This window comes from Neolamprologus multifasciatus, chromosome 14 (genome assembly GCF_963576455.1).
Source record: "Neolamprologus multifasciatus chromosome 14, fNeoMul1.2, whole genome shotgun sequence".
Taxonomy (NCBI): Eukaryota; Metazoa; Chordata; class Actinopteri; order Cichliformes; family Cichlidae; genus Neolamprologus; species Neolamprologus multifasciatus.
This window is the reverse complement of record NC_140452.1, coordinates 26818235-26840862: the sequence shown is the minus strand read 5'-3', so window position 1 is coordinate 26840862 and position 22628 is coordinate 26818235. Positions and strand designations below refer to the sequence as shown.

Below are 22628 nucleotides of genomic sequence, written 5' to 3'. Positions count from 1 at the left end.
TTTGCAACTAATTTTTTGAAAATATTGCATATTATGGTTTTTTCCCCCCCAAAAAACAGGGTTTTTTATGACAATAAAGCCATAAAAACCTAAAAATAATTAAAAAAATAATGAAAAACTTTATATCTGTGGTTAGGTCAGAAGTTGTTTAAAAGATCTGATGTGAAAAAAAATGAAAAAAGAAATAATATATGATATTGCTATATCACCTTTTGGATGGGGACCCGTTTGGGTACGAAGGGACAACAGTGGATGTAAATTGCAAAAACTCTTATTGCTCCAAAAATAATAATGCATCCAAATCAATGTTGTTATGAATTATTTACCCATTCAAGGCTGTAATAACCTCATGCCAAGTAGTTCCATTTGCAACTAATTTTTTGAAAATATTGCATATTATGGTTTTTTCCCCCCAAAAAAACAGGGGTTTTTATGACAATAAAGCCATAAAAACCTAAAAATAATTAAAAAAATAATGAAAAACTTTATATCTGTGGTTAGGTCTGAAGTTGTTTAAAAGATCTGATGTGAAAAAAAAGAAAAAAAAATTAATATATGATATTGCTATATCACCTTTTGGATGGGTACCCGTGTGGGTACGAAGGGACAACAGTGGATGTAAATTTAAAGGGATGCTCAAGAGTTAAAAGAAAAATAAGATACTATTAAAATTAATGTAAAAAACATAATTAAACTACTATTGATATCTGCTTTTTTCAGTAACTGATTAACACACATACAGGGCTGTTTGGCTTGCTTTTCAGAGCGTCTCCTTCCTTCCCATCACTAAATTAACCTTACGTTTGACTTCACTCACTGTGCAGCTTGTTTTCAGTTTGGGCAGTGTCACCTCTTTCTGTTTTTCTCTACCTAGCACTCTCCCACTGCTCCAGGACTCCAAATTCCCCCCTCCCGCTTGTTCTTTCCCCGTATCCTGGCCTCTGCCTTTGTCTATGCAGGCGGGCGAAGGCCGGAGTCTGCTTGGGGAGGCCAAAGAGCGAGTGAGCGGTGCCCGGGCTTGACCGTGTTCGTGTACATTTTTGTTCCCTGTTGGTGTGTGTCTCTCCAAGTGGTCTGGAAGTGAAAGCTTTAAGGTGTCCTGATGAGATGCCTGGGATCGCAGCCCAAGGAGCTCCTGGCGAGCCTGAGACAACGCAGCAGTTAGCTCTTCCCTCTCTTGACACTCCCGCCTTACTGTGTCCTCGAGTAACGTTACCTGGATATGAACACAAAATGAATCGTTCAGAGGATCTCATCAACAGCTTTTGTTTTATTTTCAAATAAAGAAGGAACAATTCGCCTCTGTTTCAGTTTCTCATGCACACATATTAATATTAACCTATTTTTTATGAGCTAATCAGCTTTGAACCAAGCTTAACTCAAGTTAAGCTAAGTTCAGCACTAGTTCAAAGCTGACTCAGTCATGCAGAGATTTAACAAATAAAATACACTCTGTACTTCATTTGTTAAATCTCTGCATGACTGGCAAAAATGGCTAAATATTTACAGTTTAAAGGAGGGGTTGTGACTGTTTGAGACCATAAATATGGAAATATGGATAAAATGATTAACCAGGGCCCTGTGCAAGTTTTATTTTTCTGTAAAACATGCTTACTGCATTCGCCTTCTCACCAAATATCCCAAGCTGCATTAGGCATCCGGCTTCTACCTGACTAATGTGCAAACTCTGGAAGGAGTGTTTATTGTGTCAACCCCACGTGCACGTTTGCTTTTTTGAGCTATGGTGTGTGTAAATGAGACAAACCAGTGCAAAAATCACCTTTTCACTACACAGGATGCACAACGCACCAGGGCCCCAGGAACAGGAAGTAAAGGGCTCGGTTTATCTCACAGGCAAACATTTAAAAATTAAATAGGCATTCTTTTAAAGCCCTTCATAGCTTTGTCCTAATTTTACACGCATTTCCCACCAATATGGCACATGGCAATAAAGACTGCTTATTGGCTCATTTAATTACAAGCATGTGCCATTTCAATGGTTTGCATCATTATGGCCATCTGCTGTTTGATAACACACACGTGTTGCTTGCAGCCCAAAAATGGTGAAGTGACAAACCTAATCACCAAAATTTAACAGATACTAAAAGGCGGATCTTTGTAAGCAGTCTGTGTGGACTCAAAGCAATTAACACCACACAAATCTTACGGCAATCACTCCCACATGCTTTTAGCACAACAGCGGGGTGATGTATAGACTGCACAGCTTCCATAATGGATTTTTTACACTCTAATTATGAATTTTAAGGCTAAAAAAAAAGGCTACTTGACTTGCATGAAGAAAATAACACTTTAAAGGTTGAGTGAGGCATCCTTCTTTTTCAGATTTTGCTCTACTGGCCATCTGGTCTGTTTATTTCTCCTTGCAATGTGTTTATATTGTGTTGTTTAGCATGTTAGCATGCGCCACATTCACTTTCACTCTTAGATGCAGTGTTTTGTTTGCCCATTCTACCTTCTCCCCAGGCCTGTGTGTAAGCAGGAATACCACTGTCGCAGACTGGCTGCAAAACAGTGCTCTTATTCCAATATTTACAAAACCAGGGCAGTGCACAAACAGCTAGCTGACTGTGTGGTATTTGGTAGATGTGCAGTTGCTCAAGAGCATTTGATAGGTTTGTAGCTTAAACCTATTCGCTGGAACGTTGAAGACAATATAATTACACAACAAAGCAAGACACGAAGTAGGCAAAGATCTTCATGTTTCTCGTGCACGGGAGAGAACCGGACAAACGCCGTTCCTTCGCTTGACCCCAGTTGCTCTCGTCCGCTCCCCCGTAACACTGCTCTTTTATTGAGGTTATATGAATATGCATAGGTTCATTAACATACGACGTCTTACATAGGTATACATGTGAACAAAGAATACTGTGTGTGTGTGTGTGTGGTGTGTGTGTGTGTGTGGGGTCAGAGTGTGACCCCATAAATGACTTCCCTAAACCATCTAAACAAAAGGCACTTAGACTAAAACAGATATAGCTACGTTAATCCTACCATAAAACAATAAAACAAGGTACGACCTCTTCCCATGCTCCCAGGTTGTAGGTGTGCATTCCAGAGTGTTCTGGAATCCACACCAAGCCTTTGCAGCCTGCTAAAGATCACACATCCTATCACTACACGATTAATTATACACCTCTAAGCATATATAAGTAGATATTTCTAAGCATAAATGACAATCAACATTACAAAACCTAACTGCATTCATACAAGGAATAATAAAAACAGAGACACACTAATATCCACCTAAAGTCTGATAAATTAAGCCATCGGGAGGTATTGATTATAAATTTACATTTGTTTGAAAAAAATTCTTTTACTTGTTTTTGTTACGTTTATCAGTGTCATGAGGTTCATCAGTTTGCTAACAGCACTAAAAACTGAAACAAATGTGAAGAACCGAAATGGGTCAATCAACTACATCTCGGAGCTAGGCTAAGCAAAAATGCGCTGCTCCTGTGTTTGTGTCTGGACTCTTAAATGCTAACGCTTTCACAGGCGTGTCAGATAAAACCGATGATTTAGGCACCCTGAAGATGAATGAATTTAATCCAGAATAAAATGAAATATGTTGCTTTCAGATTTGTCTGAGTAAGCATTGGATGTAAATTTTAAGCCTTTAATATTCTCACTAGCCACACTATACATCAAACACTCACAAAGCCATCATTTTTAAAAACATGCCAAAAAATGCTTTAATGTGAGTTTTGCGTTTTTAAAGTGCGTGTGTGTATGTGTGTGTGCGTGTGTGTGTGTGTGTGCGTGTGCGTGTGTGAAACATAAACACACTTCTTGACTTGAGAATGTGACTGTGAGATTGTCTCTGTGTGTAAATACTGCCCTGGCCCCAGGGTGTACATCCACATCTGCTTCTCAGACAGGCCCATCATGGAGGACATACAGTAAATGCGTTTATACCGGCTTTTCACATTCATATTTTATATATAATTATCTGTCTACAATTGTCAGCATATGTACACGTGTTAACAGATGCCCGTGACACACTTTTCCAGCTTTGTGTGCTGTGTCGCACCTCACGCTATTATTGTGAGAGTGTGTGTGTGTGAAACTGTTTGCACACGTTGGGCCACTTCCTAAGTGTGTGTATGTGAGTCTCCATCCTGTATGTTTATATGCAGCCATGTGTTAGATCGTGTAAACGTGTGTGTGATGTCATGCATGCCAGTCTAGCTGCAATCATTAGGGGCTCCTAGTGAGAGCAGGATTACAGGGCTATTAGAAAGAAGTCACACGCAAACTTACAGAGCCCCTGCTTTTAATCTTACACAGTAAACCACATTCCACTAGCAACACACACACACTCAAATGCACATAAAATACAGTTTAAGACCCTCATCAGCATATACATACTGTATTTAGTGATGCAGATCTACTGTGGAGTGCATGTTTGCACACGCAACGTTGCATGTGGTGTGTGTTCTCTCTGTTGTGTGACTTCAGTGGTTAGTAGGGGGGTTAAAGGTTAGCCATTTGATCCCCCAGACACAGTGTGACCTTTCCCTCTTGTCCTGGTCAGCTGCAACAAAGCCACAGACAGACAGGAGGGGGAGGGAGACAAGGAGAGTCCGGGCAGGGACTGAGAGTGACTGAGACAGAGACAGACAACATAAAGGAATAGAGACAGAGTTCAGGGGACGGGCAAGAAAGAAAAAAACAAAGCAAAGCAGCGAGAGGGGAGAGATTCAAGCCGAATAGGAGAACATTATGCAGTTATTGCTGGCTTGATATCCATAGTGCTCCAGCCACAGAGGGAGACGCTAAAGAGGCCACAGCATCTGCAATGCTATTGTTTGAATATCACTTTTTTACAGTTACTAAAGGCTCCACATTATACCCCTTTTAAACCAGTTAATGCAAGTACCACATGTCCCCAGAGTGTGTATGTTTCAGCTTAAAATAACACACAGCTCATTATTTCTTCCACGCCTGCACAGTTTTGAGCTCGGTTTCAGCATCTGCAACTTTAAATCAAACTGGAGCTGCAGCTACACCCGCCTCTTTCAGGAAGAGGTCTGTTCAGAGCAACAGAAACAGAAATAGAATAAATAAAAGCATGTGATGCAATGTAACGCTTAATAAAAATAAAAATGTAACTTCTAACAAGCTTCTAAAATAATTTTGCCTTTTGGATTTTTTCTTCTTCTCCTTCTTCTTCAGGACAGTATGTCCTTAGAAATGAAAAACTGAATCATGGTTGTACTAATGAATTATGAGCATGTATTCTCCCTCTTAACCTGCCAAACTCACCTCCAGAATACACCGGAGAACCACAAGAACCAAAGTTAGTCCCTCTTTGTCTGATTTTTCTGCTGTTGGTGCATATGTTTATGACTTTTTTTGCTGAACCTCAATAAACTGCTTTAATAAGGAAGCTGAATTGACAATGGACAGGCTTAGTTCATCACATTCTGGACCTGACGTGACTGCTGGTGAGAGGTCATTTGAAGGAAGTTGCCAAGACGTTGCAACAGTATCTGACCAACGAAATGGCATAATGACATAACAAGTTCATAGTCAAAATCCAGTGACCATTTTTCATAGAGGAAAGGGCAGCGAAAGCTCACATTTGAATAGGAAAGATGATCTAGAAGCTTTATACTGATTGATCTTCTCTAACTTCAGTCACAGCACAGTCAAATATGGTGACAAAGAACAGAAAGGCGGGGTGGTGATGGGGGGGAGAATCCGCTGTGCTGAAGGTCCATGAATGACATTAAAAGAGTATGTCAGCTGTGAAATTGGCATCAGGACACCTTGAACTGGCTTAACCTATTTGGACGGGCGCTCCGAACGGGAGGCCGCTGATGAGACGGTGGGCGGACAGAAAGGGGGAGGGTCGTTAGAGGGCTGACAGATTGTAGCGATACAAAGCTCAGCTGCATGAATGAGACAGTCATGCAGAGGAAACCAAGGTGATTAAGCAGTGATGAGAAGAATATGACTTGACTTTAACGACCTTAAAGATTAGGGATGGATGGGTGTCCTCTGATGAGTCTTCTGTGAGTTTTGCTTTTACTTTGAAGTTCAAACTGAACATTTCTTTTAACAGAAACAACTTAAAAAATACACACAAAGATTTTTAACAGCCTGTGATGCTTTTATGTGGCTGTGTACAGTAAACAGTTCAAATAAAAATGCAACATAAATGATCCTAAAGCACTTTTTCTTCATAATTTAATATTTCACTGTTGCTTAAACTATTGCAGCTCATATAGTGGGATGTCTTCACAATGTGTTTCAACTGAAGATTAAACGTTTAAAGCTGGACTTACCTCGGACAGAGACTTTTTAAAATAATTTTAGTTTTGTACATTACAATGAATTTTAAATGGAACCACTCAGATGTAGCTTTAATTCAGTGTGGTGAGCAAAAAGATTGAATAAAACTTTGAGAAACTAAAGCATTTTTTAAACGCAATACCTTCATTTCAGAGGAAGTAAAGTAATTGGACAAATTAAATAACTGAAAATAAAGTGTTTATTTCTAATACTTGGTTGAAAACCTTTTGTTGGCAATGACAGCCTGAAGTCTTGAACTCATGGACATCACCACATGTTGGGTTTCCTCCTTTTTAATGCTCTGCCAGGCCTTCACTGCAGCGGCTTTCAGTTGCTGTTTGTTTGTGGGCCTTTCTGTCCAAAGTTTTAACAAGTGAAATGCATGCTCAGTTGGGTTAAGATCAGGTGACTGACTTGGCCATACAAGAATACAACCTCTTTGCTTTAATAAACTCCTGGGTTGCTTTGGCTGTATATTTTGTGTCATTGTCCATCTGTATTATGAAACACTGTCCAATCTGACTGCATTTAGCTGGACTTGAGCAGACAGTATGTCTCTGAACACCTCAGAATTCATTCTTCTGTCCTGTGTCACATCATCAATAAACACTAGTGTCCCACTGCTACTGGCATACATGCACGCCCAAGCCATCACACTGCCTCTGCGGTTTTACAGATGATGTGGTATGCTTTGGATCACGAGCTGTTCCACGCATTCTCCATACTGTTTTCTTACCTCACTCTGGTAGAGGTTAAAAGTTCAAAGACCGATCTAGCCTTTTTATTCTTGAGGCTTATGAGTGGCTTGCAGATTACAGTGAACCCTCTGTATTTACGTTCATTCAGTCTCCTCTTTATGGTAGACTTGGATATTGATACGCCTACCTCCTGGAGAGTGTTGTTCACCTGGCTGGCTGTTGTAAAGGGGTTTCTCATCACCATATAAATGATTCTGCAATCATCCATCACTGTTGTCTTCTGTGGACGTCCAGGTTTTTTTTTTTTGCATTGCTGAGTTCACCAGTGCTTGCTTGCTTTCTTTCTTTCTTGCTTGCTTTCTTTCTTTCTTTCTTTCTTTCTTTCTTTCTCAGGATGTACCAAACTGTAGATTTTGCCACTCCTATTATTGTAGCAATTTCTCAGATCATTTTTTTTCTGTTTTTGCAGCTTAAGGATAGCTTTTAGCTCCTTTGACTGCACGTTGTCTGTTCAAAGCAAAACGTTCCTGATGAAAGCACGACACCTCAAATCAACCCTAAGTCTTTTATCTGCTCAATTGATAGTGATACAATGAAGGAATTGCCCACAGCTGTCCATGAAATAGCCTTTGAATCAATTACCTTTTGGTCCCTTTAAAAAGCGACACATGTTAAGGAGCTGAAACTCCTAAACCCTTGATCTAATTTAAATATGGATGCAGTCAAAGGAAAGCCGAGAGTCTACAAATTATGCCCTTGTCCAATATATAACTATAATTGGAACAGATTTCAGTAAACTATGTTTAGTTAGGTCCAAATATATAAGGACCTAAATGTAAATACTAACTGTGGCTCTAATTACTTCTAGTAATGTGAAAGGACAGAAAATTCCCCCATTTCTGGTTCTTTTTTTGGTTGTTCCACTTTAATTTGGAGAATTGTATTCGTCTGTGGGTTTACTTCTGCCCTTTGCTCGATATTTCTGCTTTTTACATGCTGCCTGTGTTCAATTAGCCACTCAGTCTCTTCAGTATATACACAAACCACTGTTCACTTTACAGTTGCCAGAACTTGTACTTTACACAGCGTAGCTTTCCAGGCATTTCCCAGATTGTATTCCCTTTTTTGTTTTCTTTTTTTTTTAACTTCCAAAGGCTTCCCTGTGTTCCTGCTTGGCTTCTTCATCGCTTACTTTTACACCGTTTCTTTGGACTCTCTTTTGCCTCCCCCTTTGTCTCTGTGTGTATGACCTTTGTCTGAAATACAACTTTAGGGTTTTGGATTTTATCTCTGGCCGGCTCGCCACAAATGATTTAAAAGTTCTTACATACCAGGTACACATTTTAATTACAGGCTGAAACTAAATTTCCAAAAAGCATATTGCCAAAGCAATATTAAAGAAAAGCACTCTGAGAGCACAAACTTTAACCAAGGCAGCTAAATCTCTGGGCAGCATTTACTTTTAAGGGAACTGTGATGCATTATGGATTCATTTGGTTTTCTTTGTTCTTTCCAAACTTAATTTAAAAAGTTTGTTGTGCATTAAAAATCAGATAAGGGCAGCATGATAGATGTTTACTTTGATTACACATTCGTTATGTAGGAGTAGGTAATGGATAATAAGCATTGATTTGTAAATAACTAGACATGAATAACACGAGCTTGTTATATAATATTACACTGCAGTATATTTCTGGAGTGTAAAATTGAGGTCAGAGGTCAGCTAGAATACCCATGTAACAGTATCATTTCCTAAATGTTGCCAATACAAAAGAAGGCAGCAGATTTTTAAAAGTATGAAAATTTGACCTTATTTGACCTTGAAGAAGAGGTCAGAGGTCAAGAAACATAATTTTAAAAATCTCTATATGGCTTTATTATCACTTTGACCATCAGATCAATCTATGAACCTTGGAGGTCAGATATCAAATATTTTAAATCTATATACATTACTATCTATGACAATATAGACCACACTGTAAGAATCAATGTTATTGAGGCTGTATGGCTTTTTGTCAATTTTGGCCAGTAAATCATGAAGTTGACCTTTAAGACCTTGGTGGATTCAGGCCAAATTTTGGTGGACTATTAACAGGACCCCACCCCCACAAAGTTTCATCAGAATTCACTCAAAACTCTCAGCTATGGTGTTTACAGACAGAAAGAATAACACACAGATACAAAAGCTACCAAAAACATATAAAAAATAAAGTCGCAGAATAAACAAGTACACACACGCACACACACACACACACAGAATGTTTGGCAAAGTCAAGCTCATCACTACAGGAAGCTCTCCTTCCTGTCCCGTCTTTGTTCTTGTTCATAAAGTTTGCTCCCGCGCTATCGTTCATTCATTCCCTCAAACACGTGCACACACAGTGGCCTTCTTTTATTCATTCCTCCATTTGAACTTTTTATATGCACGCCCCATCCTGCTTCCTCTTTGCGCCGCTTCCATCTCTTTATGTGCTGCTTCGCAATTTAATTCGACTCCATTTTGAAACGTACTGGCACAGAAATCCAACACTGCGCACTCTGCTGCCAAAGCAAATATGAACTCTGTCTGTCTCTCGCTTCTCTCGCTCTCTCTTCATCTTAAACTTTCTCACTCACTGCCTCTGGCTGTGATCAAGCTAATGTAAATATACGCTTAATTAATGCGATCCGGCCCTGTGTGAATAGGGATTGCACACGAACAAGTGAAGCTAAGGCAAATGTCTTTGTTCGCAAATGCACACTTTCTGTTTTAAATTCACCTGAAGAACAAAAAAACTGAGAAACCTTCCACAGTTCCACCCATGGTTAGACAAACCATGCACACACCTCTTCCTGTAGTTCAGCATTCTTCTCAGTCATCAGCTTTATCGCTGCTTTAGCCTGGACCAGATTCGCCATCGCCTGTCGGTGTATCTCCTCCTCTTTTCTCCTCCTCTCCTCACATTGGGTTCTCCTCTTGTCCTCCCTGCTCCTCCACTCTTGCTGCATTACCTCTTGCAGTTCCCGCAGTTTCATTTCACTCTTCTCCAACTGCAAAAGAAGACATGTTTTAATCCATGAATAAAAACAGTTACTTATAGTAAACAAAAGACTGTTTAAGCAGGACAGGATGGTTTTAAGATGTGGATCTGTTTAAATGATGCTGTCTGGCATTTTGTGGATTTCAAACGGACTCATTAAAATGTCTTTCAGGGATTACGGGGAAATCGAGGTGACATAAAAATGCAAAAGCTTCAAGCGTTTCTGCTTCATATATTGGGGACAACATGTTTTCTTTGACCTCGTCTAGACTTTGTTCCAGAAGTGGGCAGGAAGAGAATTAGCAGTGACAGACACAGTAGGAGCTGAAGGGCTTGAGGGGGGAATTTAGCATTTTACTACACTGGGCATATTCACTGCTTGTCAAATTTGTGATCTTGACACTGGTTTGTGTTTTGCTTTCTCTTTTATTGTTGTCTCCTACCATCAGCAGTTTAAATGTGGGCGGATATATATTTTTGGGTGTGGGAAGCCTGCGAACCCTCACGTCATCATCTACTGTTATCACATATCCAACATCTGGATTTAAAATCTGACACAGAAAATCAACAGAATCTTTCCTTTCCAACATTAACAGTCAGATATCAAGTTTTATATGGGAAATTATTTTTTTTTTAAATTAATTAAGAGGTGGATTTACACTTCCTCAGTGTGCCCTAGATATTCTGTAATACAGTTTAACATTGTACACTGTCTTCTTGGTCTAAAAACAACTTATCAACAATTCGGACAGACCTGTTTCCTACTTGTGATTGACTCACAGGGGCTGCAGCACACACTGTTGGATATGTTTGTGCCTATGTCCGATGCTACATAGAGGTTGGAATTGCATTTTTGATACTTTTTCTAAAATATGTGGACAAGCAGTACATCCATCTCCATAAATTTCACTGTTCGGTGTGGTACAGCTAGTATTAATAGAGGGCCACCAGGAAGGGGAAAAAAGGGAGACGTAACACAACAGGTGAGTGTTCTGCAGTCAATCACCTATAACAACCATCACAAAAGTAAATCAACGTCACAATGAAGAAAACTCGTGTTTTCAAAGACTAACTGAGACTTGCATGAAAATGACATGCAAGCTGTGGCATGAACTGAAGCGAGCTATTCAATGAAGACGTCCTACAAGCTATTAAGGAACTGATACAGTCCCAATACAGAAATGGTTTAAGACTCTTTATTTTTACTCCTTATTGTTATGCAAGCCTCATAAACAGCTAGAGGAACTTCTACAAGTTCCCAAATTTAGTGGTTAATTTGCTTCTTTTCAGCCCACACTAGAAAAAAGTTACCACTATTTTGAAACATTAGTTTAGTCACATTGTTACTATAACTTGACTAGATTAAGAATTAATTACTAATTAATGCACAAATGTCTGCAAATATTTTCTTGAAATTTTTGCAGTCAATTAAGGCCATGTCAAAAAGAAAGTACACCATCTTTCTAAGGTTTTACATAAGCTATCAGGTCCTTAAAATTAGGTAAATTTAAATACAAAACCTCAGACAACAACGCAACAACACATGATCTATTACACCACATCAGTATTTATTTACAAAAATAAGACAAAATTCAGAAGCACTGTGTGAAAAACGAAGTATACCCTTAATTCTTTTCATATGATTTACAGCCTGAGTCACACAGGCCTAGAGACCTTGGTAACCAAAAACCATATTCTCAGTTTGTTTGTAAGTGTTTACCAGCAGTTGCTGTGAAATCAATTGCAAAAGCCTCATCCTCAAAGGCCTAGAGATCAGTCAGTGACAAGCTGATGAGTGGTTGTTGGACGTTCCTGGCAGTCACTACGTAAAATTGGTTGCAAAGAGGTAAATACCACTGCACTGAAAACATTCTTGCAATTACCAGCAGCTTACTGCACTCGCCCAAAGTTTGCGCAGGAGAATGTCTGTTAATACTCTTCAACTACTGACCAAGCAGTCATTCACTTTCAAAGTAAAAGTTGTGCCTTAAATCTGCAAACAACAAATTTCAAAAGGCACACCTTTTACTTTAAAGGCAAAGTTTCTCTGTTTCTGGTTTGGGTCACACTTCTTCAAGTTTAACTCTTGCTAGGGTAAGTAGTTGGCGTGTGTTTGCAGACAAGTCAGCAGATAATCTGCTAGTGACCAAAGCAGCTGCAAGGACGTTTTTACCACATCAAAGTCAGCAACTTCCAACAACCACTTGCTGACTGGTTAGGGAATACACATTATTTCTCAGTGAATGGAGAGCCCCAGGGCTCACCAACCGGTTTGTAGGCTTGACTGACTGGGACCTAAGAGGGAAAGCAACAGCCAGGTGCCAATAATCAAATGCATTTGAACAAATGAACAACCATGGCCTGTTTGGAAGTATTGCCAGGAGAAAGCCTCTTCTCTCTAAAAAGAGCATGACACCACCGCTTACTTTTACAAAGTTCATCCAAACAAATCTCGAGACTTGAATGTCAACAATGTCCTTTGGACATATGAGACCAAAGTGGAGATGTTTGGCCATAATGCACAGCACCTTGTTTGGAGAAAAACAAACACAGAGCGAACATATCAGCACAAACACCTCATATCAACTATCAAGAAGAGTAGTGGAGATGTGACGACCACAGGAACTGGTCCCCTGTCTTAGTCAATCACAAACTCCTCTGTATACCAAAGTATTCTAGAGTCAAATGTGAGGTTGTCTGTCTGAGCTAAAGTTTGGCTGAAACTGGGTCATAAACAGGACAAAGATCCCATGGACAGCAGCAACTCTACAACAGGATGACTGAAAAAGAAAATAATCAAGGTGTTGCAATGGCCCAGTCAAAGTCCAGGCCTCAGCCTGACTGAAATGCTGGTGAGGGACCTTAAGAGAGCTGTGCATAAACAAATGCCAGCAAACCTCAAAGAACTGAAAAGAAGACTGGACCAAAATTCCTCCACAATGACATGAGAGACTGATGAAGTCATACAGATTACTTCAAGTTATTATTGCTAAAATTTGTTCTACAAGCTACCAAGTCCTGTGAAAACTTGAATTTGATGCATAGTGAGTACTAAATTCCCTACTTTGAAAAGAGTTATTACTCACAAAGGAAGAAATTTACCCATAAACTGAAAGTTTTACAAAAAGCTGGTGCAAGCAGATCCTGGTCTTACATTTCTAGAGGCCACAAAGTCGCAGAGAGAAAACAAACAAAGACAGACACACAGGGAAATAAAATGGTAAAAGAGAAAGGAAAAAGTTGACAGATGGCAAATTACAAAAGAGAACACAAGAACGATGGATGTACTCGGCGAAGCACATGCTCTGTCCTCTTATCTGCAATTTCAGAATAATCTGTCTGCTTGCCATCTGTTCAGATTTCTTTCTCATAATACAGTGAATGAAAGATGAGATATAAAGGGGGGCAAAATTGAAAAGGACAACCACAAAAGCTTGATATTGTGAACAAAGGCTTTAAGAACTGCATGCATTTTGCTTCTATTTATGTAATGGAATTTGATGTGTACAACACTCATGTTCACCTAACACCTATGCACCTTCTGCTGAAGCTGGGACCTGTCTCGCTGACACTGTAGAAGCATGAACTGGCTCTTCTCCCTGTCCACTGTCAGCTCTAGGTCCATCTCCTGGCGAAGCTTCTCCATCTGCTCCCTCAGGTGCAATGAACTCTGGGATCTTTGCTCTTCTAGGGCAGCAGTCAGCTACAGAATTAAAGCCAAACACACACAAAAAAAAACATTTACACAAGACCAGCCTACATATGTTTATTCTTGCATACAATAATGACAACAGCACTGCACTTGCACAACAGCAAAGCTAATTAAAACAGAAAGAGACTTTGTCATTGAGACAAAGAACATCCTCAGGCCGGTCTCTGATTCAGACCAAGTGTGGCGTTCTTCATCATATAAACAGGAAGGAGGAACGTCACGCAAGGCTTTGTCAGCTTTGTCAGTGCAAAAAAAAAAAAAAAAGAAAGAAAAAGCTCGAGACACACAGAAAATAATAAAAGTGGTGTTATCAAACAGCTGGGTAAAAAATATTTATACAACATCAAGATGTCTGGCCAGCAAACCCCACACAAAGTTGTGTTTAATTCCTCTGTGGTTTCCCTTGATTCTTATTTGCCTCTTTACTACTAAATTTCTAATATCTTATAAAACACTTTGACAAACGCTGTATTGTTCCATGCTGTGTTGCAGCTCAGTGGTGATGCAAGCTCAAAACAGAAACAATGTCCTAACTCCTTTCACACTATGTGAGAGGAACGCTTTGTTAGAGTGTGTTACAATGATAGCAGTGTGACTGGCCTTGTCACAATGCTGTTGCAGTCCACAAAAGAACTGTTGGGACATAAAACACCAGCTTTCAGAGCGGGGGCCAAAGTTGCATGCGACATATTTTTAGCCCGGCTTGGCCAAGGCCACCTTGTTTTCTTTCCACCAGCAAAGAGATCAGACAAAGTGTGCACCAGCGCCAGGGACTGGGACCATTGTGATTTTGTATGTGTTTATCTGGTGCATGTGTCTGTGTGCATTTTTGCCTTCAAGTGCAAGAAAAATAGTGGCCGTGGGTGTCAGGGAGAAAACAAAAGGGCAGATTGGCGTGTGAAAATGTGTGTATTTGACCTTGTGCGTGCATGCATATTATGGTTTTGGTTTGTTGAACTGTATGAGAGACTACGATTGCGTGTGTTGGATGAAATGAGAAAACACCACTTCCTCTTTGCTGGCTGAATGTACGTGTGAAGAGCATGGATGGTTTGTATGTGTATATCCTTTTGTGAGCGAGTGTATGTGTGTGTGTATGTATACAGCTGTCGTGTGTATTTAAAAAGCGCACCAGAGTGGCCGCTTCCTTTTCATGGGTATAAATTCATGTGAAATCAGGAAGCCCAGAATGAACAATAACCCATATGGATGTGTGTGTTTGTGTGTGTTTGTAAGTATTTTAGTCCAAATAAAGTATGTGTCAATGTCTTCACATCTATGTGTATTTGTGGTGTGTGTGTTCCAGTGTTATATTTGTGCCCGGCACTTGTTCAGGATTAGGAGTACAATGCCTAAAGCAATTCTGTAATTATTTTAAATGATTAATTTTAAATTGACAGCCTAGATACAGCTGGTGGTTTGTACACCACAATAGATTAAAGTTAAATAATCTATATATGATTGAAGTGGAGGCTTTAATTCTAGGGGTTTGGGAATTTGCATTAAGACTTTATTAATTTATTAAGACATTTTTATACACAGCGCCCCATGTTCAAGGGTTCAAAATTAATTAGAAAAAGTAATATAGTTTTAAATATAGGGATTGTTTTTAATACTTGGAAGGTTCATCTTTGGCCAGTCAATGACTGTGTCCTGATGTCCTGATGTCAGGACTGTACTGCAGCCACGCCGAGTAACTTAAAAGCCACGCTTGATGGGTTAAGATCAGAAACCATTTCCTTATGTTGAGAAACTCGTGGGTTGTTTTCGCAGTATGCTTTGAGTCATCATATTACTTGTACTGTGAAGCACTGTCTGTCAGTTTTGCAGCATTTGGCTGAATCTGAGTGGAGAGTATGGCCCTGTATACTTCAGAAATTATCTTATTAGCACTCGCATTATCAATAAACACTAGTGACCCAGTTCCACTGGCAGGGGCACATAACATGAGTCCATCATGTTTGACAGATGATACGATGTTTTTCTCCTTCTCCATTCTTTGCTGTTTGACCTCATCTTGGTTTCATCGGTACAAAGAATGTTTTCCAGAGCTGTGCAGCCTCTTTCAGATGTTTTCTAGTAAAGTCTAATCTAGCCCCCTTGCTCTCAAGTCTAACCAGTGGTTTGCACCTTGCTGTAAACTCGCTGTATTTTCATTCACAGGGTGTCTCTTGATTGCAGACGGTGGCAATGACACTACTACCTCTTTTAGGTGTGTTCTTGATTTGGTTTGCAGCTGTTTTTCTTAATAATGGAAATAATTCTGTCATCATGCACTTTAGTCATCTTCTGTGGTCTTTCTGACCTTCTTGATGTTGCTGAGCTGCTCAGTACATTAATTCATTTTAAGAATGAACCAGATTGTTGATTTAGTCCCTTCTAAAGCTTTTTCTCTCTCTGACAGGGTTAGCTGAAAAGCTATTTAAAAAAATGTAACACTTTGAGTCAAGTATAGATATTATACCTGCTTTATTTTTCATAAAATAACCAGGGAACAGGCCTCACCTTGCCTTGAAACTGCTTGCCAGTCAATTGCCAATTGTCTATCTTGAGTGGTTTTCTGAATAAACACCTTTTCAACATGCTCTGTAATGACTGAACAAGGCTCTCCAAAGGCAACCTGCAACTTTACAAGCTTTTTGGTTTCACCGCAGGCCTTTGCTGTAAGATCGGTTAATCAATACATAACAACAACGCTGATTTCTTCCTGCCGAGCCTACGTGAAAACTATTTTTGTCTAGTAATTTTCTGCTGTTAGTCAGCCTAGCGAAAACAGATTGTCCGTGCACTCTCCGTACAGCTCCTTAACAGATGTGCCTCTGACAGACAGACAGATGGCTCAAACGAGAGAAATGGCTGACGGGAGGGCGGAGTCTTTATGGACTGAACAGAGAGAACACTTCAGCAGCATTATAAATCGCTTTTAATATAACTTTAGAGTAAGGCAACCTGTTTAGTCAGCTCTGTTATACTGTTTCTCTCTGATTGCTGCAATCAGAGATCTGCAAGCAGATTTCTTCAAGACTAAGATTTCTGTGATGCGATTTCTGGGGTTAAATGTGTTTTAAGGGTGTAGAAGACCTGAGGTAGTGATGGAGATGTGTATACGTCAAGTCAAACATGCTTCTTTGAATTCTTCTCCACAAATGTTTTGCTTGTTATGGCTCTCGAGCAAAGTTGCAGTGCTATTAACTGTGCATCCGTATTTTCTCATATAAACATTAATCAGCATAAGCAAAAAAGAAAGAAACGAGACAGAAAGCAGCTTAATTTCCTTCTTTTTTCTGGTGAAATGCCCTCTTTGTTGTGACACACAGCAAAACCTCAGTGACTTTTGCCGCCAGACAGGCAGACAGTGCACTGTTTGACTAATAAAAGGCAGATTGGTTTTGTGTGCGTGTTTGTGTGTTCAATTTATCTGGTGTTAAACAGACTGGTGGTCCTGGTGTCTTGTAATGTTGTCCACATTGTGTGAGTCAGGATTCTCCCTATTAGACTCCTCTGAACTGTGACAACAGCTTGGACGCTCTCCTAAACGTCTGTTTACTTCAGCACTCGGGAACTGAATGTCTGACGTTGGTAAACTGATGCACTCATTTCATCATACAAAATTAAAACAATGCATTGAACAAATTACACCGCTAGTCATCCGCTGCTGACAATGCATCTAGAATGGTGTTTATTTTACAGGACTGGTATTAATCTTTCTTCCACATAATTCAGCTGCACCGTGTTCATGTAAATGCTTGACCACGTCAAAATGATCTTAAGATGCCAGGCTGCTCAGGGCGCTGTGCAGTGCAAGCATTTGAAAGGAGACAAATGGGGCATTTTTTGGAAAATAAATGGTGGAATAAATAAAAATCTGCTTAGAAAACCCCCAAAAAACTGAATACACAAACTGGTTTAGTGCATACCTGCTGAACATATTCTTTATTGCTGTGTATCAGTATTTAAAGGATTATTGTTCATACTGATAAAGACTTACCTTTGCGGCCAGCTGCTGAGTGAAGTCTTCCTTCATCATATTAAGGGCTCTGCCATGAGATTCTAGCATAACATTCCTGCAAACACGTACAGTTCACTCATTAAAAATATCCTGCCTTGCAATAAAAACAATCTACTGCACATGTGATACAATTTTTCTCCTTTTTATGTAAATAGGGCCACGTTAAACAAGCATCCACTGTGGGGGAGACAACATATCATCAGTTCAACTGCAACATCTGAAGCCCGAGGACAAGATAACTCCCTTCCTTACTTCCTTACAGCAGAAATAGCAGCCATCTGTTTGTAAAACCAGACTGTAGTGACAAAAATTTGACCAACTGTCTGAGACCAAATAATGCACTCACAGTCCCTGGCTGCTTTTGACTTTAACAAAGACTCCCCCTGCCCACTGCGTAAATGAAAAAACAAAATACACACATAAACCATCAACAGCCCACATACCACAGACATGCTAAAGACATAAAAGCTCAAAAATTGTCTGTGTGAAGTCTAAGAAAGAAAGACAGTGTGGGAGATAAAGCGGAGAGAGCTAGAAAGGGTAAACCTCATTGATTTGTTGATCTTGTGTCCAAATATTATATGTCACTTCAGCAGCTGGTCTGCCTGATAAGATGTGAAGGAGCATAAATTCAAGGCCACAGTGAGACAAGCTGAGCTTTTTTTTTCCTTCTTTTTTTTTTCTTGCAAATGTTTATACAGAGTAATTTGTAGAAAAGGCTCACTGAGGGAACCCGGAGCAACATTAAGGCTTAGAAACTAATACCAAACAAAAAGCAGTGATCCTGTAGACACATATGAATATTGAATTGTCATTAAGTGTGTGCAGGAAGGTGAGGACCCAAATGCAAAACTCACAGAAGTGGGACGTGAACTCAAAAACACAGCTTTATTGCTGGGAAAAAAGGCAAAACGGTACTAATCTAAACAGGGAAAATAAATAACTAATCACACGGGGAGGCACACAAGGAGACGCGACAAGGGACTGAGGGAGACGCGGACATAAATACACAGAAAGATAACGAGGGATGTGGGAGCACACAAGGAACGCAGCTGACACGAATAATCATAACTAGACAGGGCAGGACCAAACACAACACGACCTACACTGACGGGAGACTATCAAAGTAAAACAGGAAGTACACTGAGACGCAGGCTGGAGGGGGAGAGAGCACACGGAGGAGCAGGAGGGAGAGCACAGACATGATGGGCTGGAGAAACATGGAATAAAACACGAGGGGAAACGAGACAGAAGAACTCACAGATACACAGAGGGAGACACGAGGGGAAATCTAATAAACCATGCTGACCAGAATAACCTAGGAACCATAGGATACAAGAGAACTCAAAAATAACACAGAACGATCAAAAATGCACGAAAATTCAAAACACTGGTCAAAATGGCATAAAACATAAATCATATCAATAACATCAAGCATGCTGTCGCACATTCACACACACTCAAAGTGGCATGAGAACTCATGCATGCGTAACAGAGATTAACAAAGTGTCTCATGCATGTAAGTGGCATCATCGGGCAAAGAAAAGTCTTGTACGATGGCTGTGTGTAGAAGCACGCACACAGACGACTCTGTGCATATCTGATTGTGGAGTAGACGAACTACTGTATAATAATAAAGAGCAACAGCTATATTCCATCTCTTCCTGCTCGGGCCAGACACAATATTATTCACTCCACTGGGTCTGGCTAATCGCATCAGCCTACTCACCACACACACACACACACACACACACAATGAAGCATAAAAATAGATGCAGACTCTCGGGTGTGTGTGTGTAGGAGATTTCATTCTGCTGTGATGGGCCATCGGAGTGTAATCGCCAAACAGCACAACTGAATTCTGTATATCAATAAATCCTGTTCAGTTCCTTCTAATGATTTCTCCTTATTGAACTGAACTGTGTAAAGTCACAAATGTTAAGAATAAGATATATGATATTTGTAATCCACATACAACACCCACTGAAGCACTTTAATTCCTAAGAAAAACCCAGAGTTCAACAGCCTCTTGGTTTGGGTCAATAATTACATAAATGTAATCATATAAATCTTTGATCAGTAGAAAGCCTTTGTTGTCGAAACATGGTGAGAGCTAATTACAGTCAGGTCCATTATTTGCTGGACAAAAACAGAGTTTTGCTGTTTTGCCTCTGTACACCACCACAGTGGATATTAAACCAAAAAATAAGGAGTGTGGCTGAAGTGCGGTTTACAAAAATGCTGTGTGTTTAGGAATTACAGTCATCTTTTATACACAGTGTCCCACTGTCAAAGGGTCAAAGGTAACTGGACATCACAGTTTCATGGCCTTGGTATTTCATGACGAATGATGCAGATAAAATATCTTTAGTTAATTCAAAGTGTTGAATTAGTATTTTAGAGCATTTCACCGAGACCCAAAGAGATGTCAGTGCAAGTGAGGGAGGCTATCATTAGGCTGAAAAAACAAAATAAACCTGTCAGACAGAAACTTTAGGAAAAAACAACAATCAGGTTCATTTTTAAAAAAGAATGAATTCTCTGAGCAGCTCAGCATCACCAAAAGGCCTAAAAGACCAGAAGTCTAAAGTGGATGATGACAAAATTATTTCCATGAGTAAGAAAAACAACTTCACAACTTCTAGCAAAGTCAATACGGTGCACGAGGAGGCAGGAATGTCACTGTCAGAGTTTACAGGAAAGAGAAATTTACAAGGTGCAAACCACTGATTACACTCAATAACAAAAAGGTCAGATTAGACTTTACCAAACATCTAAAAGAGCCTGAATCGGGTCACCAGTGTTTATTGATGATATGAGTGCTGATAGAAAGAGCAGAAGGAAGTGTGACGTGTACAGGGCTGTACTCTCTGCTCAGGTTCAGCCAAATGCTGCAAAACTGACTGGGCAGGACTTCACGGAATGAATGAATAATGACTCAAATCATGCTGCAAAAGCAACCCAAGAGTTTCTCAAGGCAAAGACATGCCAATGGCCAAGTCAGTCACCTGATCTCCCCTCAGTAGAGCAGCTTTTCAGTTATTAAATACATAACTGAATTAAGAGAGCAGCTGAAGGTTGTTGCTGTAAAAGTCTTAATTCGAGGTAGGAAACACAGCGTTCTGTGATGAAAATTGGTCCTAGACTTCAATTATCTTTAAGCCTCCGCATGAAAAATGAAAGGACTGCTAAAGGTCAGCATTCAGTCACATCATAATTGAACAGAGAGAAAAACTGTGTGTTTGTCCAATAAATTAGGAAACCAAGTGCAGATTAAGTTACATTTCTAGCAAATGATCCATCAGTTGGTCGTTTCAGCGTCGCTGCAGTGCTCTGGGCAGCAGTGACAAGGCAGTCATATTTCAAACAGCTTAAATACCGTTAATCTAATCAAAGCATATTCCTGGTGTCAGTTTAAATGTTCGTTGACTGATAACTGACTGAGAAGCAAGGATTGGTGTCATTTGTCCATGCTGCTTACATGCAACTGCTTAGAGAAGTACATTTCATTGCATACTCAGTATATTGAGAAAATGACTTTTTTTGCCTGTTCTGAGTATGTGTGTTTTCTAAAGCACAGAGCCTGCAGATGTTTTTCAGTTCAGCTGGTGAAGACGAAGAACCCTCCAAGTTAGGATCTGACAGTTTCATGAAGCTGAAGACTTAATATGTGAGAAACTGCTGATGCATACAATATTTGTGTGTCTTTATGTGAGTGTTTTCAGCAGCGTGTGCATGTGTTTCACTGTCAGATATAATTCCCCTCTGATTATCAAATAAGTAGACCCCCACAGCTATGAAGTGTATCAGACCTTTTAAATTTGCAGTGAGTGCGTGTGTGTGTGTGTGTGTGTGTGTGTGTGTGTGTGTGTGTGTGTGTGTGTGTGTGTGTGTGTGTGTGTGTGTGTGTGTTGTCATGTGTGACCCCCTGGGAAGCGTGAGCGTGCAAGTTCAGCCCTCAGAAGGAGGTCTCGGGGGATTACAGGGAGGAATGATGGGAAAATCCGGGAACACTCTCTCGTTCACTCACACGCCAGGCTGCTTTTAAGGACAGGCAAATGTGTTTTTGTGCAGAGTGTGTGTGTGTGTGTGTGTGTGTGTGTGTGTGCATGTGTGTGTGAGCGGCTGTGTGCAGCGGGTGCTGCCTCATCAAAAGGCACACTCTATTTGCCTACTTCTGCTGATAAAATCTGTGTGCACACACACAGACAAAGAAATTAAACTGTCCGCACATCACAAAGGCAATTTCCACTTTTTTTCCCCTTTTTTTTTGCGTGTTTGTGAATAAACAAAGCGGATCAACAGCTAACACAAATCTCTGCTGACATAATACATCCTCAGGGACACCACTCTCCACCTGGAAAGATGATGAAGATTTCAAAGGCGAGAATCTTCCCACACTAACACACACTTTCAAAGCTTTCGAGCTTTCAAAGCACAAATGGGCTGCCTTGTAAAGAAAAAATTGACATAAATTTACAGCAATAGCAATTTATGAACTGTTAATAAAAAAAAAGGAGGGAGAGCCATAATAAAAGTCAAGAACCAGACAAGGATGATATAATACTTTCCACCCAAGAAAACAGTTTGAAGATCAAGAGCACACCAAGAGGCGAGCTTAAAAAAACACCGACAGCAAGAGAGAAGGGTAAACACAGATGAAGGCGATATCTTAGATGTGTGGTTGAAATAAATCTCCTCTATTCTTTTATTAGCCTATATAAGAAAAGCCAGAGGCGTTAAAACCGCTTCTCTGTGGGGCTAGAAAGAGTTCAGTCTCGAGTTCATATTTGTCATGAAAACTCTGCAGTTTGAAACCACTGGAAACAAGCCCTCACCCATTTATGGATGAGGAAGCACACGGATACTCC

The 22628-nt window shown here is 40.0% G+C and overlaps 1 protein-coding gene across 1 annotated transcript in view; it reads right to left on the bottom strand.

The window, feature by feature from the left end:
* Positions 1-649: 649 nt before the first annotated feature.
* Positions 650-22628, bottom strand: part of lekr1 (Leucine-, glutamate- and lysine-rich protein 1) — an 85456-nt gene continuing 63477 nt past the window's right edge. The window contains exons 9-12 of the mRNA XM_085130351.1: positions 17737-17812; positions 13575-13739; positions 9843-10046; positions 650-1216 (exon numbers count right to left, since the gene is read on the bottom strand). Of these exons, the coding sequence (XP_084986477.1) occupies positions 761-1216; positions 9843-10046; positions 13575-13739; positions 17737-17812 (901 nt within the window). The 3' untranslated portion in view covers positions 650-760. The remainder of the gene's footprint in view (positions 1217-9842; positions 10047-13574; positions 13740-17736; positions 17813-22628) is intronic.